The following is a 16,724-nucleotide window of genomic DNA, read 5'->3' as shown; positions in this document are numbered from 1 at the left end:
AGTGCCTACAGCCTACACCTAAGTGCTGTGTCCACGGGGAGCATGTGGCAGCCTAGGAAGGCCAGCAGACTTCCTCTCATCTACAGCTTCTCACACCACGTGTGTGAGTCAGAAATGACTGGAGAGGCCTTCCTGACATGGCATGACTAGGACACTATTCTTAGGAACCTTGGTTCTCTTTAAAATGGCCCTCAGAAATCCACGCAGAAAACTAATCCAAAGCTGGGTGTAGCATTCCAAGAATGAATTCTAAAACTGCTGTGGCAGAGCTGCTTTCCGTACCGTTCTCGTTAGCAGAACTGTTGGTAGACTGAAGAACCAGCAGACGGTAACTCATAGTCAAAAAAGAAAGGGTTAAATGACTGGGAAGTACTAGCTAAGGAAAACTCTATCAGCTGACTAGTTCCTAAGGATGGTTGTCCTTCTGCAACCCCTCACCCACTCACAGCCACACCCTCAGGACTGCCTCAAGCAGCCTGCAGTGTTCCTCCAGAAAAGATACATGCTCCTTCACTGTGCACGGGCAAAACTCTGACACCATTGTCACTGGATCTCTGCTGTGAGTGTGTGCATACACATGAGGCCATGCTAGGAAGAAGCAAGCACATGTGTCCAAGTCAGAGGACAGCCTTATGGAGCTGGCTCTCTCCTTCCAGTCTTTACATGACTTGAACTCCGACTGCCAGTCTTATACATCAAAGTGACATGATGACCTACTAAGTCACCTCATAGGCCTGGTGTTCAGTTGTTCAGTGACACCAATCAGGTTTCTCTTCTTCCTCTGTCTGTCTCTGTCTGTCTGTCTCTCTCTCTCTTCTTCCTCCCTCCTTCCCTTTCTCCTTCCGTCCCTCCTTTTGTGTGTCTTTGTACCTGTGTGTTTATGTGCACGTGCTGATGTGTCATTTGTAGGTGTCAGAGGACAACTGCAGGAGTCAGTTCCCTCCTTCCCTAAGTATGTTCCAGGAGCTTAACTTGGGTAGCCAGTCTTGGCAGAAACTACCTTTACCAAATGAGTCATCTCACCAGCCTAGAACTGATAAGGTTTATGACTGCTGTATTCTGATCCCATTTTGAAAGTAATAATTTTTAGAAACTCATGGCATAGCTAATGGCCAACGGGAGAGCTGACCATCATTACTACCATAGCTTTGTCCCCCTTGGTCACCTTGACTCTGTGAGGTCCAAGATATACCTGGGTCTGCTACCTTCATAGGAAACTTCCCAATTTTTCCTTGGTCACTTTTTCATCTATTTCCTCATGGTCACACTCATGCTGAGATGCCATCTGTCTTTAATTGAGACTTGGAATTTAACCCTTTCTACTACAGCCCATGTTTACATGCTTAGCTAGTTTGTAGTCTAGTGGGATACAAAGAAGTTCCCAAAGTGGAGGATTTCTGTCTTACCTACTTGCCGCTGAATCTCAACTCCTCCAATGACTGCCAGTATACTACAGATACCACAAATAAATGAACAAACAGACCACTGCTAGCACCTCATATCAACACATTTCAACAGTGACCGTAGCAGTGGGCACATCCCAGGAAGGCTGAAAGCATCACTGAATCTGACCAGAGACTGGGACATCTGCCTCCTGTGTCAAATCCCTCTTTTTCAGACTCACTCTCCTTTTATCTCAATATTCATCTTACTGAGGCACAGCAGAAAGTGAACAAGAGGCTTCCTCTCCTTTTACATGCACAAATCTTCCAAGAATAGACATGCATTAGATAGTGAAAGACTCTGGGTACATGCGTAATTCACATTATTCCATTCTACCACCACTCCCTGTGCACCAGCTCCTGAGACTACCATTTCTTTCCCTCTGCCTCCTGAGTGTTTACAATGAACACTACAAGTACAATGATTTACAGTTTTCTAAAGGATGAACAAAAAGACTCAAGAATGTGAAAAATGTACCAATGCATTTAATGCTTAAAAGACAGGAAAGTACTTAAATCAACCTCAAAACAGCAGGCAAAGCAAAAGAAATGTCTAGAGGCAGAGGCAAACAGCAACTCTCAGGTGCCAAAGTATGTTTTCATCCTGTCTCTTGAAGGAAGTATCACTGCTGGGCACCACTCACTCCTGCCAAGGTTTCACACAACCAGAACCATGACTGCTCAGCTAACTCACTGGTCACATTCTTTAAAGACAAAGTTGCCCTTAGCTAAAGATTTATTAAATGGACACAGGCATGTGAGCACACATTCATAATCTGGGGAGACCAAGGCAGAAGGCTCAAGAGTTCAAAGCCAGTCTAACAACTGAGACAGCGACTCAAAACAAACAGCCAGGCTGTGGTGCACATGCCTTTGATCCTAGCACTTGGAAGACAGAGATCAGCAGATCTCTATACAGTTCAGGCCAGCATAGTTTATGGAGCTAGTACAGGACAGTCAGTGCTACACAGAGAGACTGTCTCAAAAAAACAGAAATAAATAAATAAATGAGATAAAAGTTCAAATCTGACCTTGCAAATGAAGTTTGTTTAAACCAATTTAAATACTCTGGCCTCAGCCTTTCTTCGTTTGCCCTTTCCACAGCTGTGGCACCTGAGTGGCTGCCTGAGAGGAACTACAGGACTTAAACACAGTCAAGCTCAGTTTCCACTTACTTAATAATCTAAATTGCTGTCAGGCCTCTTCTAATTAACTTAAAATCATAAATCATAAACATATATTTAAGAAAAGAATCCTCACCATTCATTTACGATTCTGCAGTCACTGAGTGTTTCTGTTTTATAGAATAGACCCCATTACATGTAAACTATATAACATTAATGATCTGTGTTCTAATATAAATGTTTGTGTTTAGCTATAAACCAATATCAGAAAAAAACCTCTTACTCTGCAGAAATGGTAGGCTTGTGTTCAGTTGCGATGAGCTGTCACTGATGTTCAGAGCTTTGTCTTGAGCCCGGGGAATCCAGCTGGGTCCAGCTGCCAAACGGTCCTCTTCAAGCAAAACAGCAACCACCTTTAAAAGACAAGTAAGCAGAGGCTGGAGAGATGGTTCAGTAATGAAGAGTACTCTCTTCCAGGGGGCCTGGGTTCAATTCCCAGCTACTACATGGTAGCACACAACTGCCTATAACCCCAGTCCAGGGTCTCTTCTGGCCTCTGCAGGACCAGAATGCGCACATATGCTTCACAGATATACAATCAGGCAACACCCATACACATAAAATAAAAAATACATTTTTAAAGAGAAAAACCACCCCAAAAACAAGCCATATTTCTTAAGACACTAACAGCATGCTATCCTTTGGTTAAAAAATACCTTTTATAGATTGCATTTCTACAAATAAACACTTGGCTCCACCATACTATAACTTTTTAAAAATAGTATCTTTTTGTATAATAATAGCAAACTAGTATAATGTCATAGTATGCCATTATTTCATATTACATGTTGTTTCTTTCATTAAATAAAATTAAAATTTCAGAGGAGGAGGCAGCCTGGACGTCTAATACCCGCAAGCAAACAAAGCTCTAAGGAGAAACACAGGCAACCATCATTCACTGACCCTAAGACAGCATTAAATGTCTGCAGTGGCTCTAACTAGGTCATCTCTAGAACTCAAAAAAAAACTTAAGAATTAGCAGAAATGGTCAAAGGAAGCAGGAGACATGACTCAAGGACTGGCAGGATTGCATTTAGGTTGGACAGAGATGTGCTGTAAACAGGAGCCCCGGAGCAGGGCTGCAGCCTCAGGAGCCCGGGAGCAGGGCTGCAGCCTCAGGAGCCCGGGAGCAGGGCTGCAGCCACAGGAGCCCCGGAGCAGGGCTGCAGCCTCAGAAACCCGGGAGCAGGGCTGCAGCCACAGGAGCCCGGGAGCAGGGCTGCAGCCTCAGAAACCCGGGAGCAGGGCTGCAGCCTCAGAAACCCGGGAGCAGGGCTGCAGCCTCAGAAACCCCGGAGCAGGGCTGCAGCCACAGGAGCCCCGGAGCAGGGCTGCAGCCACAGGAGCCCCGGAGCAGGGCTGCAGCCACAGGAGCCCGGGAGCAGGGCTGCAGCCACAGGAGCCCGGGAGCAGGGCTGCAGCCACAGGAGCCTGGGCTGCAGCCTCAGGAGCCCCGGAGCAGGGCTACAGCAGGCTCCTTAACCGATCCCTGTCACTGCCGAGTTTCCAGCTCATCTTCCTCTACACTGCACTGCACTGAGGACTCTCTTCTTACTAGTTCCAAGAACTTTATACTAAAACTAATAATACTAAATCTAATAATAATAACAAATATGTCAAGCCTAATCCTATGTCTAAACCACACACTCCTGTATATCTATGGCACTGAGGCAAACAAAGTAACTGGCAGACAGTCATAACAGTCTGATAAACAGGCTTGATCCAAATCAGCCTGTCAAGGCTTAACATTATTAGGCTGTCTGTGCCTGCTCCATATTGAATTCTATGTTTACATAAAAAGTCTGAGACAACATAAAGATTAGAACATCAACTTCACATCTTAATATATTAGAAATTACCAATGTTAGTAGGTCACACCTATTTTAAAAAGCTCTGTGATTGTGGAGAGCTGTGACATTACAAGTCACACACAATCCTCTTAGGCCATCGTTAGGCCTCCTGAAAGCCCTTCACTGCCCACCTCTATGTTCATCCTCAGGACTAAGACTGTCATCAGGCAGTGCCAGAGGCCTCCAGCACAGACTACCTCACACTGCTGTATCCCTCCTACCACTTTTCTCACAACCTATCTGAAAAGTGCTTTGATTTAAGATTCTCTCTTAATCGGTAACTAAAAACTTAGCGGAAATGGTCACCATGTTGAAACATGGTATTTAGGATAACCTAAGCCCATGTGCCCAGGCCAAAGTCACTGGGCTGCAACAAAAACGTTTGTATTCCCTTTGAGATGCTGTGTTTTCTTACATCAACGAAAGATCTTTTTCTTTTAGAAATGTATACCTAAATACATAGAGAAAGTAAAGGTATGATGATTAGGATCACCAGGAACAAAGAACTGATTTTTAAGCCACAATGACAACACAATGAAACCTGAGCACTAACACCTAGAAGAGGACATGCAGCACAGAAATTACCTGGCATGCTGCCCGGAGAAAGTTAGACAACCTCGGAGTGTCAATCTTCGGTACAACTGTGACATCAGAGAAGTCTTTTTCTTCACTACCTAAAATACAGGTTTATTAAGCCAATAAAGTCAACTCCAAAACAGTGATGCTTTTCAAATCACAGTATTCAAGCAGTGCCGCAGATACGGAGAACCCTAGAGAAATGTCAGGACACTGCACGACTTCCTCTCCATCTGCCTGCGGCTGTTTCCCAATCTCACGCTTTTTAACAGTGAGTTCAGAAGCGGAGTCCTCTTCAACTGCCACGGGGAATGCACTAAAATGAACCCGTGTGTTTGGTGTGAGTTTTAGGTTACAGGTCAAGCATCTACAGGTCATCAAAGATGAGAAGTCTGCAACACTTATGGTCTGGGGAGCTGGCAGTAAGAGAAACCAACCCTGGAGCTTTCATATGGTAAAGCTATTCCTTGCCATACAGACAATTCCTTTAATAACATTTTTTTAATGGTCAATGAGTAATGTAAGTTCTGTGTGAACAGCTGCAGATGCCTGTGTCGTAGAGACTGCTGAGCTGCACTGATGGAACACATCTTCAAACTGCACTTCAAAATGAAAACACACTGATGAGAACAGACTGCCATTCTCAGAGCAGTCTGTCCTGTAGGTGCACTGTGAAGTTCTCTGGTGAGTATTTGGAGCACAGTATCTTACCCACAGCATTACAAATCCTGCTGGGGGGGGGGGGGGTGTCAGACCAGGGTTCAGGCCAATTTAATGATTCCCTGTGATTCAGCAGCTCTGATCTCATTCATGAAGTAATTGGTTTTTTCAAAGGAATACTGAAAGGGTACTTCCATGGTCATATACTAACAACCTCATCAAAAAGAACACAGGGATAAAAGGAGTTACATAAAAACAAAACAAATCAAAACATACTGTAAAGAGAGTAGACATTCAGCCAGTTACCTCCAGATACAACAGTGCCTTCTCCTGGGTGTTGGGTCCATACTTCCCTGGTTTCTATATCTTCAGTCTGAATGTCTCTCTCAACATTATCTTCATTGTACTGAACATATGCCTTAAATACAAAAGTAGCTTAGAATTAACATCTAGTTTAAATTTCAAATCAATTTGCCATTATTGAAAAATAAAAGCAACCACACTTTTACCACTCCTGGGCATATACCCAGAGGATTCCCTATCATGTAATAAGGATACATGCTCTACTATGTTCATAGCAGCCCTATTTATAATTGCCAGATGCTGGAAAGAACCCAGGTATCCCTCAACAGAAGAGTGGATGCAAAAAATGTGGTATATCTACACAATGGAGTACTATTCAGCCATTAGAAACAATGAATTCATGAAATTCTTAGGCAAATGGATGGAGCTAGAGAACATCATACTAAGTGAGGTAACCCTGACTCAAAAGGTGAATCATGGTATGCACTCACTAATAAGTGGGTATTAACCTAGAAAACTGGAATACCCAAAACATAATCCACACATCAAATGAGGTACAAGAAGAAAGGAGGAGTGGCCCCCTGTTCTGGAAAGACTCAGTGAAGCAGTATTCGGCAAAACCAGAACGGGGAAGTGGGAAGGGGTGGGTGGGAGGACAGGGGGAGAGAAGGGGGCTTGCGGGACTTTCGGGGAGTGGTGGGCTAGAAAAGGGGAAATCATTTCAAATGTAAATAAAAAATATATCGAATAAAAAAAATAAATGATTAAGTCAAAAAAAAATTAAAGCATCCTTGGGGCTGGGATAAGGTTAGCCTGTGGAGACTTTCAAACATTAACTGATGTGGGAAAACCCTGTCTAAAAGCAGCTGACACAATTCCTTCGCATGGATCTTGAACTGATAAAAATCGGAGAAAATGAACTTAGTGCGACTACGCACACAGCTATTACTCTGCTCTTCTGACTGCAGATGTAACATGGCAAATTCTCTCAGGCTTCTGCTGCTGAGATTTGCCTGCTAAGATAGGCGGAAACCTGGACTCCTGAGCAAAAATTCCTTATCCCCTAAGTTACTTTTGTCAGGGTATTTTTTTTTTGGAAAAACATAAAAAAAAAAAAAAAACAGACAAAGGCACCTGTCATCTGTACCAATCATTTATTATGCTCCAAGAGGCTATCTTAGACTTTGTATCCTTTGAGTTTATGAGTTTATGAGTTATCAAGTTATGAAGCATACACTTTCTCCTGACTACTGCCCTCTTTCAGAAATTCAGTAAGGAATGTCTTACTGCCAATTCCAATTCTAATATTGCAGAGTAGACACAAGGCACATGCATTCATAATATACTTTCATTTTATCACTTCAGTGACACATCTTTTACTAACCTGCTTGGTATTCTTCTTCCCAAAGTTCCTAATGTACATGTCATACTCATTTACTGGTGGTAGGTCCAAGAGGGAAAAAGTGAACGAAAAGTCTAAGTCAATAAGCCGGAGCAACTTTGTACTTCTTGTCCTTTAAAACAAATTGGAAACAAAAAAAAAAAAAATCAATTGAATAACAGACTCAGGGACTTGCAGGAGTGTATATTTTAGGGTCACATGTAAGTAATTAAGAGTGAGTCTAAAGAATTCACTCTTTATCCAACAATTATTTTAAGTAATTAAACAGAGTTAAGGGTATAACTCAGTGGCCAAATGCTTTCTAAACCTACACAAGACCCCACATTAGAGCCCTAGGAGAAAAGGAAAAAACAAGTACAAATAAAAACAGGCAGCAAGTAATGGTGGGAGCATATCATTAGCCAGTAAGTGACTGGTCCCCTGCAGTGCATTGAGGCTGATAGTCATAATGTATGTATACTAGAATCCCATGGCCAGCAATTCACTTTTTTCATGATATATTGTGTTGGCTAGTAGGATGACATTCTGTGCTATCAGCCACTATAACAGCCAGGTTTTCAGCCTATGTTCTCCTAGCTACAGTGGCCTATTCCCACAGGAAACAAGCTCCTGACAAACACCAGAAACCCCAGACACTCGGTGTCCTCTTGCTTCACAGACTTCATTCCCAACTATTTATATTGCTCTCTCCCTAAAGGTGATGATGATGAGTACCAAGTTATGAAGCACACACTTTCTCCTGACTACTGCCTTCTTTCAGAGGTCATTTCCAATTCTAATATTGCCCTGGATTCAATGTAAGTATCCCCAGTCACCTCCCCTGACTCTAATACAGGCTGAGCAAGAAAACTGCTCTTTATTTCTTCCACTTACCAGTACTCCCACATGGCTGTGTTTAATACATATGGATGGGTGACGAATCCTCCCAGAATCACAGTATTAAGTCACTTGTTCTCACGTGGCTCCTCTCCTGTCCTCCTGCACTCACTCAGAGGCCTCACAACCGCTGTCACTTTTACATCACCTGATTTTCTGGCCATCCGGCAACTTTCTCCTCACTCCCTTCAATCCTGCCTCAAGATTTCCTGCCATGGAAGAATATTCCACATCTTCTCCTCTGTAGGTGGCTCAAGACAGGGCTCAGCTTCCTGTTTCCACACCTTTAGCTGCTCCAGCATTAGCCACAGAAAATCATCCTTTCCCTACTGCACAACAGCTACAACACAGTCAACGTCAGTGTGCCCAAGCCTGGTGCTCCCCACCCTGTACTTAGTAAGCATGAGTTCTCATGCTAAGAATACAGCATGATAACTGGATTCTGTAACTAACACTGGCATCTGGGTTAGAAAGTCAAACCTCTAATTTTTTCTCTCCTTCAATAATGTCTTCACTACTCTTGAGTCTTAGTATTTCTATGTAATTTTCAGAATCTGCTTTCTGAAAGATATGAATTCACAGATGCCCTTATGGGATTTATAATAGAAAGGCATTTTTTTTTTGTTTCCTAAGACTCAATAATATATGCTACATATCTCTGTGAAAGCCTAATGCAATCATGTTTATCTGGAATCTATTAATAGGTGAAAATTTAATGGCTAGTACAGAGAAATACAACTGACTGTCATAAATTTTTATGCAATATCTTTGCTTAATTCATTCATTATTCACACTCAATATATTTTAGTTTCAGATATAGATTTTAAAATTTTATGTATATAATCATGTATCTAGTAAAATATATTTTTCCAATACATATAATTTTATTTGTTTTCATCTAATTAGACTGAAGTAAAAGTGGTGGATTCCACACCCACCTTTAGAGCTGAAAAGCTTCACCAGAACATATGAAACTACTTGTTGAATTTTTATAAAAATATTCTTATTGGATAAAATTCCACTCAGTTCTAATTTGCTAAGATTTATTTCACTAAGTGTTGACTATGTTGTTGTTGTTACATGTATTTGCTGTTCTGGTAAGGTGATGGATGACATAAATTGATGTTAACCCAACCTTATGTTCCTAATTCCTAGGTGTTACTGATTTGGGGTGTCACTGTGTAATGGATGACTAGATTTAGGGATACTAAAGTAGCTAATGAAGCCCTGTAATTCTTGACATGTCAGGAAACATGAGTCTGCGTCTCTGCTGAAACAGACATCCAAATGAGTTATCATTTGACTGTCTGGGCTGCCCTGCAGCGTCTGTCTGTGATGGTGTCTGGGGCATTGACATCTCAGTTACTGAGATAACTACAGTCTTTCGGCCCACAGTGAGGCTGTATAACCCAAAAAGACTGGTGTTCAGGTAAGACACAGGGCATACAAAGTCTGGATTCTCACTGTCCATTCAGGAGTCAGCATCCTCTTCTGCCTTTGGGCATCAGAACTCCAGACTCTTGAGCATTTGGACCCCAGATGTAAGGACCAAGAGTCCACCAGCTCTCACCTTGTGTCTGGTCTAAGAATTACACCACCCATTTTCTTTGATATCAGGCTTTCAGACCTAAATGGAGCCATACTATGAATTTCTCTGTTTTTTCATTTGGGTAGCCTTTGAGGTACTTCTTGACCCATGCAATGAAGTGAGACAAAGCCCCTAAACAAATTATGTCCCTAACCCCCACCATCCCCCAGCCACCACCACCCCCACCCCCTGCTCTGTATACATACACACACACACACACTTTTCATTTTCATAGTCATAAAATTTTTGAGTCAAAGTCTGGCTAAGCCTCAGAAAAAAAAAATTCACAAGTTGGAAATGGGACCCATGTTTCTATTCTCTGGAATCTGTGACAATAGGAGATGTTTAGAAGAGTACAGACTATGTCTGTACTTTACCTTGAGGGAAAAAGTAATTTACAAATTAAACTTAACAAATGCATGACAGCCTAAATCTTCTCCTGCTATTTTCATCTACTGTGATGAGCTGTACTTTTCTAAGGTTTACTCAGTTCACCTAGATCTTTATTGGCAATTATTCACATAATCTTATTTAATGTTTGCTAGATCTGCAGAAATGTGCTCTTTTCCACTTTTACTATCTGTGTCTTTGTTTTATTGTACTTGATCAAGACCTACAATAGAGTTTATAAATTTATTCCAAGAATAATTTTGGCTTTGTTGAATTTATTGGAAGTATTTTCAATTCTACACATTCAATTTTTCATTTTTTGTTCTTACTTTTTTTTTCACTCCTTTATAATTTTAGTTTCTGCCTTTCCCAGGCTCTTGGTGCCTGTTTGGATCTCTGAGATTCAGCCTTTTCTTTCCCAATGTGTTTCTGCTGGTGTAGAACCAGCACACCCCACAGGAGGTCTGCAAATGCTGGCTTTCTTTCTCACTATTAAAAGTACCATGTGGGCCTGGGTATGGCTCAGTGTGCTTGCCCAGTACACACGGGGCCCATCTGAGCACCTGGGCAGAAGCACCCAAGACGGAAAATTTAAATTCTCAGGCTGGAGAGATAGCTCAGCAGTTAAGAGAACTCTTCCGCCGGGCGGTGGTGGCGCACGTCTGTAATCCCAGCACTCTGGGAGGCAGAGGCAGGTGGATTTCTGAGTTCAAGGCCAGCCTGGTCTACAGAGTGAGTTCCAGGACAGCCAGGGCTACACTGAGAAACCCTGTCTCAAAAAAAAAAAAAAAAAAAAGAGAACTCTTCCAGAGGGCTCAAGGTCAATTCCCAGCGACTACAAGGTGGCTCACAACTATCTATAAATGCCCTCCTATAGCATGTAGGCATAATGTAGCTAAAACACATACATAAAATAAACAAATCTTTAAAGGAAGAAAGGGAAAGAGGAAAGGGGAGAGAGAGAAAGAGAGAGATTGTAGAAGTTGATTCTCTCCTAATTTCTTCTTTTTCCTTTTGATTTTTTCTTATGGTTCACAAAGAAGTATAATGTTTAATTCCCAACTTCTGGAAATATTCTAATTGACTTTTTCTTGATTTGGAGCTTAATTCCATTATGATCAAAGATAGTCTACATCACTTTGGCCCATTGATAAATGACTGTTTAAATGTTACAAAAGTCTACCATATTTTTATCTGCACTAAATTTCTATCACCAAAAATAGAAGTGTGTTAAAAAAAATTATCTGACTGTGGGCTGAAGAGATGGCTCAGTGATTATGAAAATTTGTTTTTCTTGCAGAGAACCCAGATTCAACTCCCAGTACCAACATGGTAGTTCACAACTGTCCATAACTCAAACACACTCTTCTGACTTCTACGGATACCAGGCAAGCATGTGGTGCATAGATATATTAACAAAATACATTTCATTTTCTACTGACAGCATAACTTTTTTCTATTGAATCACTGGTCATTCTCAATCATTTCTCAGGGGAAAGAAAGCAAGACAAAAAGCTTTCTTCTTCCTCACCTCTTACCCTGCTTGTAACATTTCTCTGCCGCTCCGGCTGCTATGGTTCAGTATGCCTGATCACACTATCACAGACATAGTGGGAGGGCAGATTTAAATGTTATGGTCCCAGCCACTGCAGAATCAGCTTTAACTCATTTGAAAGAATGCTGTGAGGTGAGTGCTCCAGGGTTCTCACACACATTATTCAAACACTAAATATATTAGTATTTCCCCACACTCAGCCATCCAGGCACTCAGGCCAGGAACGCATGGCTAAAGCCATAGTTGAAAGGAGTTCAAAGGAGCCTAATTAATGCTTGAGCGGGTGGCAGACCTTGGTTATCACTTACATGGTGATAGTTTTGCAGGTGTACATAATAGAACTGTTGGGTCGTGGAAGCTTCAACCTTTATTTTAAGAGATCAGTACCACAGAGCGACAGTGCTAGCAAGATTCTGGCCACCAGACATCTAAATGTATGATTGCGATTCTGTTGCAGTCAAAACAGACCATGGGCTCCAGTGCTAAGCCCACAGTAGTCAGCCATAAATGTACTGCAGTCATTAGCTAGCAAGCACCTTGCACACAAAGGGTGCAAACTAATCAGACTAACCAATGAACACAAAGAATTGTAGTAGTAGTGAAAAAAGCTGACCAGGATAGGAATACAGCTCAGCAGGAGCGCGCTTGCCTACTACTCAAAATATTGGGTTCAATCCCTAAATAATTTACCTAAACAATCAGCAATGAAAATAGAAATCTCTAGTTTTAAGGTTATGTTGACAAGAAGTACATAAATATGCACTTACACAAAGCTACAACTAAGATTAGCTCAATGATAGAACACCTGGCCTAAAGTACACAAGGCCCTGAGTTTCATACACATACACACACACTTGCAGCAAATTCTTCATATACCTACTTTTGCTTGAGGGCCTGACTCCGACTCTTCTGACGATGTGAGGCTGTTGCAAAATCCACAAAAATTCCACAAACAGGGGTTCTAGAAGTGGAATCATTTTCATCTATGTAAGAAAAATAAAATCCATTTTGTGCCAATGAAATAGTTCCTTCAAGGAAAAAACCTACAATTATAGTCATATATAACAATCACATTTGACAATTTTTATTGAAATTGATAAATCACACCAATAAGAATTTAAGAAATGCAGGTGTGGTGGTGCACACCTTTAATCCCAACACTTGGAAGGCAGAGGCAGGCAGATTTGTGAGTTCGAAGCCAGCCTGGTCTACAGAGTGAGTTCCAGGACAGCCAGGACTACACAGAGAAACTCTGTCAATAAAAAAAAAAAAAAAAGAATTTAAGAAATATTTATGAATATATGCACAAAATATAGTTTCCTATCATTATATGGGGGGGGGGGGAAGCAAATTCACCTGTGGTCTCGTTTCTGAGCCTCCATTTACCTAAAGTCTATTGTGGCCTGAAAGTTAGTAATGAGTAATTCCAAAGTCAAAGTCAACAGTTGATAAGAATTGAAGTGCATGCTGTTCTGAGTAGCTTGATAAATCTCCCAATGTTTTGTCTCAAACATGAACCATCCCACAGTTTGGTATAGGCAGGCTGTATGTGCTCCCTGCCACCAACGCAGTCATTTACCCTGACAGACACAGCTGTCATATCAGCTTTCTTGGTGTCACAGTGATAATACTCAAGGAACCCCTAATTATCCCTAAAGGGCAGGAAAATAATATGGAGCCATTAGTACTTTCCTCTAGGACCAGCAGATGGCAGAGCAAATAAAGGAACTTGCCTACAAGCCTGATAACCTGAGTTGATCCCTAGAACCCACAAGATGGAAAGAACCAACTCCAGAAAGTTGTCCTTTGACCCCAACATGAACACCATTACAAACACATACTCACATATGTGTGCGCGCACACACACACACACACACACACACACACACATTAAAAATTTAAAGGAGCTTCACTGAAATAAAAAGATGAATGTCCTCAATTTAAGGAAATAAAAAATTCTTGAGGCTGCTAAGATCAATGGTAAAATAAGAAATTCATGCTGCATTTGCTGCAGCACCGTAACCTGCAGAAGTTTCCACACCACTGCATGATGGGAACCTAATTAAGAGGAGAAGGCACTATGCTTGTGTTGACAGACAAGAACAGAACATGTGCTCAAACTGACTGCACAGTGTTGCATCAGAAAACACTTAGGGGACTAGAGATCATGACGTGCTTCAGCCTTTGCTGCTCTTGCAGAGGACATGGTTTGGTTCCCAGCACTCATGTGTCATCTCATAATTTCTGTAACTCTACAGAATCTGATAGCTTCTTCTGACCTCTGAAAGTACCAGTACACACAGGGTGTATATGTATATATATGCAAGATACTCATGTACATATAATAACCTGTTCAGGTAGCACTTAGGCAATGCAGGCTTAAGCAGGGGTCCCCCTCACCTGCAGGGAAAGAAGTTCACTACAGAGGAAGGGCAAGACCTGAAGCAATTCTTCAATTGCAATGAAATCAGGGTCTTCTGAAAGATGCCAGGTAGAAGCTACGTTCACAAGGCTATGGAGATGCAGGAGTAGCCTAGCTATATCCCAGGGCCCATGTTACTCATCTCAGTTTAGCTCGTCACTCCATCATTGCCCATCAACACAAGATGAGTAATCAGAGGACCATAAAATATTTTAACTAAGCAAACCACACCCAGCTAGCTTTGGTTACAGCAGACTGCTGTGATTGTTCTCCGTTACCCTCTCTGGCAAGCAATATTCTACCAGGGTTTCCTCCAAGTTCCTGCTTGTTCCTGCCTTGACTTGTATGGTCTGTGATGGACTGTGACCTGGACATGTACAGCAGATAAATTATCTTCTGCCTTAAGATGCTTATAGTCTCATTATTATATAGCAACAGAGAGGAAATTAGAATAGTGCTCAAGGTCACACAGCTAGTCAATGCCAAAATCAAGATCTAAAACTCCATGAGCACCATTAAACTTCCCAAGTTGCCACCGACTGTACAGAACGTGGCTTTGTCTCTGTACACACCCTTCTCTCCCATCCCCTTGTAATAGCTTAATACTGAGAGGCCAAAATCATAGTTCTTCTTTTCTCAGAAGCAATGTGTGTGCGAGTGACCAATGAATCTTGCCAACTGGGCAAAGAGATCATGTCAAGCATAAATGTAGGAAATGAAATGTAGGTTGTTCATGGATACATTATACAGACCTAAGTAAATACACTGCCACACCACTCTGAGGCCACAGTACCAGTACCTGGGTACCACTGTACAGTACCAATCCACACAGTAAAAAGACTAGGTCAGGTCCTTCCTTCTGCCAGGCCCATTAGCCCAGGTCTCAAAGGAGTACTTCTAGCTATCAACTTCTAGAACACCAACTATCCACACTGCCCAATAGTTTGCTACCTCTGCAGTAGGCACACATGTGATTGCTGATTACTCTTCTAGTTGCATTATTACACTGCACTAATAACTAATTTCTATTAACTTTATTCATTGTGGACTACAAGATCTTACTGCAGGGGGTTTGGGCTACATGATAGCAGACTTGCTCCATGAGGCAGGTGATAGGCCTTGCTAGCTCCACAGAAGCCCAAGGACACTGTACAAAATAGAGAGCAGCCCTGTGAGGTGGCCGGTAGGCCTGAGATGGCATTCACAGCATGTCGGGAAGCCTCATACTGACTACTGAACCTTTTCCCAAGGAATTTCCTTTTATGAAATTATAATTCTCACTTGATGAGACTTCAAGGAGGACATTACCAGAGGAACAAGGACACACCTACAGGCTGCACAAGAGGCTGCTAGCGGTGTAGAATAATGTGCATGGCTGTGTATGGGGGACAGCTCATTTCAGTTCATAGCCACCATTACCAAAGCTCACAGAACATGTTTCCCAGCTACAAGCATCCTGTGCATACCTGCCCCAGGCTCCTTTGTATACTCCGTCCGACTTTGCTTCTGAAACATTTTCAAAGATAACTCGCCAACCCTTTCATTCTCTGCACTGATCGCCTTTTGAATTTCCTGTATTTCCCTCTTCTGGGCCAGAGGAAGTTCTTCAGCTCTTTCTTTAACTTCATGCTCATTATTGCTGTCATCGTCTCCATCGCAGACCTCGAAGTCATCTTCATAATCCTGCAGACAAGAGGAAAGATTGTGCAGCCTAAGGCCAGTGAGCTGACGCCCATGTACAGCAGAACAGTACAGTTTATAATTTAAAATAAGCCAAACTCTTATAGCTAAGGGAGATATTATAATTCACTGATTTTAATGTTGCTGGATTGTAAATTTATAATATACTGCTGCCTTTGTTTTTCTGAAAATAAACCACAGGATATAGGACCAAGTATACTAGTAAGTATTAATAATGTATAAACTTTGTGCTAAGATTGTGAAGGGTTACATGTACTTATAGTTACATACACACATAAATGTTTGAATACAGTGCACTTAAAACGGGGTTAAACTATACAACGTCTTAAGCACCGGTAGGAATATAGCAAGCTTTGCACATCAGGCCTTACCAGACGTGGACAAGAGAGAAAATAATTACTACACATGCACTAATTTTTAAGACCAAATTGTTAAACTGAGAAAAATTTAAATCTGAGACATACCACAAAATCATCTTCTAAGTTGGGCAAGTATTCATCGGCCCCAGCAGTCTCTAAATCGATGTCTTCTTTTTCAGGTTCCTAGAAGCAGAAGTTGAACATGAAACAAAACAAACAAAAAAGTCAATCTACCGTAAACTTAAATATTGCAAAGAAGTTGGACATATATGTTTTCTAGGGTTCGTGAGATGCTGATTTAAAATTATTTATAAAACATAACAATTTAGGATTATTTTGAGAGATACCCTTGTAAGAACACACTACATTTTACAAAAAACTAAAAAGGTTTTAAGCTTTCACCAAAAACAATATAA

General features: G+C 41.6%; 1 protein-coding gene across 5 annotated transcripts in view; it reads right to left on the bottom strand.

The window, feature by feature from the left end:
- The window catches only part of Dync2i1 (dynein 2 intermediate chain 1), a 56,832-nt gene that overhangs the window by 27,997 nt on the left and 12,111 nt on the right, over positions 1-16,724 (bottom strand). For all 5 annotated transcript variants that reach the window (XM_052184840.1, XM_052184839.1, XM_052184841.1 and 2 more), the window contains 7 exons: positions 16,414-16,491; positions 15,715-15,931; positions 12,707-12,809; positions 7,400-7,529; positions 6,019-6,130; positions 5,062-5,150; positions 2,850-2,979 (listed from right to left, as the gene is read on the bottom strand). In XM_052184840.1, coding sequence (XP_052040800.1) covers positions 2,850-2,979; positions 5,062-5,150; positions 6,019-6,130; positions 7,400-7,529; positions 12,707-12,809; positions 15,715-15,931; positions 16,414-16,491 — 859 coding nt within the window. The remainder of the gene's footprint in view (positions 1-2,849; positions 2,980-5,061; positions 5,151-6,018; positions 6,131-7,399; positions 7,530-12,706; positions 12,810-15,714; positions 15,932-16,413; positions 16,492-16,724) is intronic.

This window comes from Apodemus sylvaticus, chromosome 6 (genome assembly GCF_947179515.1).
Source record: "Apodemus sylvaticus chromosome 6, mApoSyl1.1, whole genome shotgun sequence".
Taxonomy (NCBI): Eukaryota; Metazoa; Chordata; class Mammalia; order Rodentia; family Muridae; genus Apodemus; species Apodemus sylvaticus.
The sequence above is the reverse complement of the archived record's forward strand: the minus strand, read 5'-3'. Positions and strand labels throughout refer to the sequence as shown.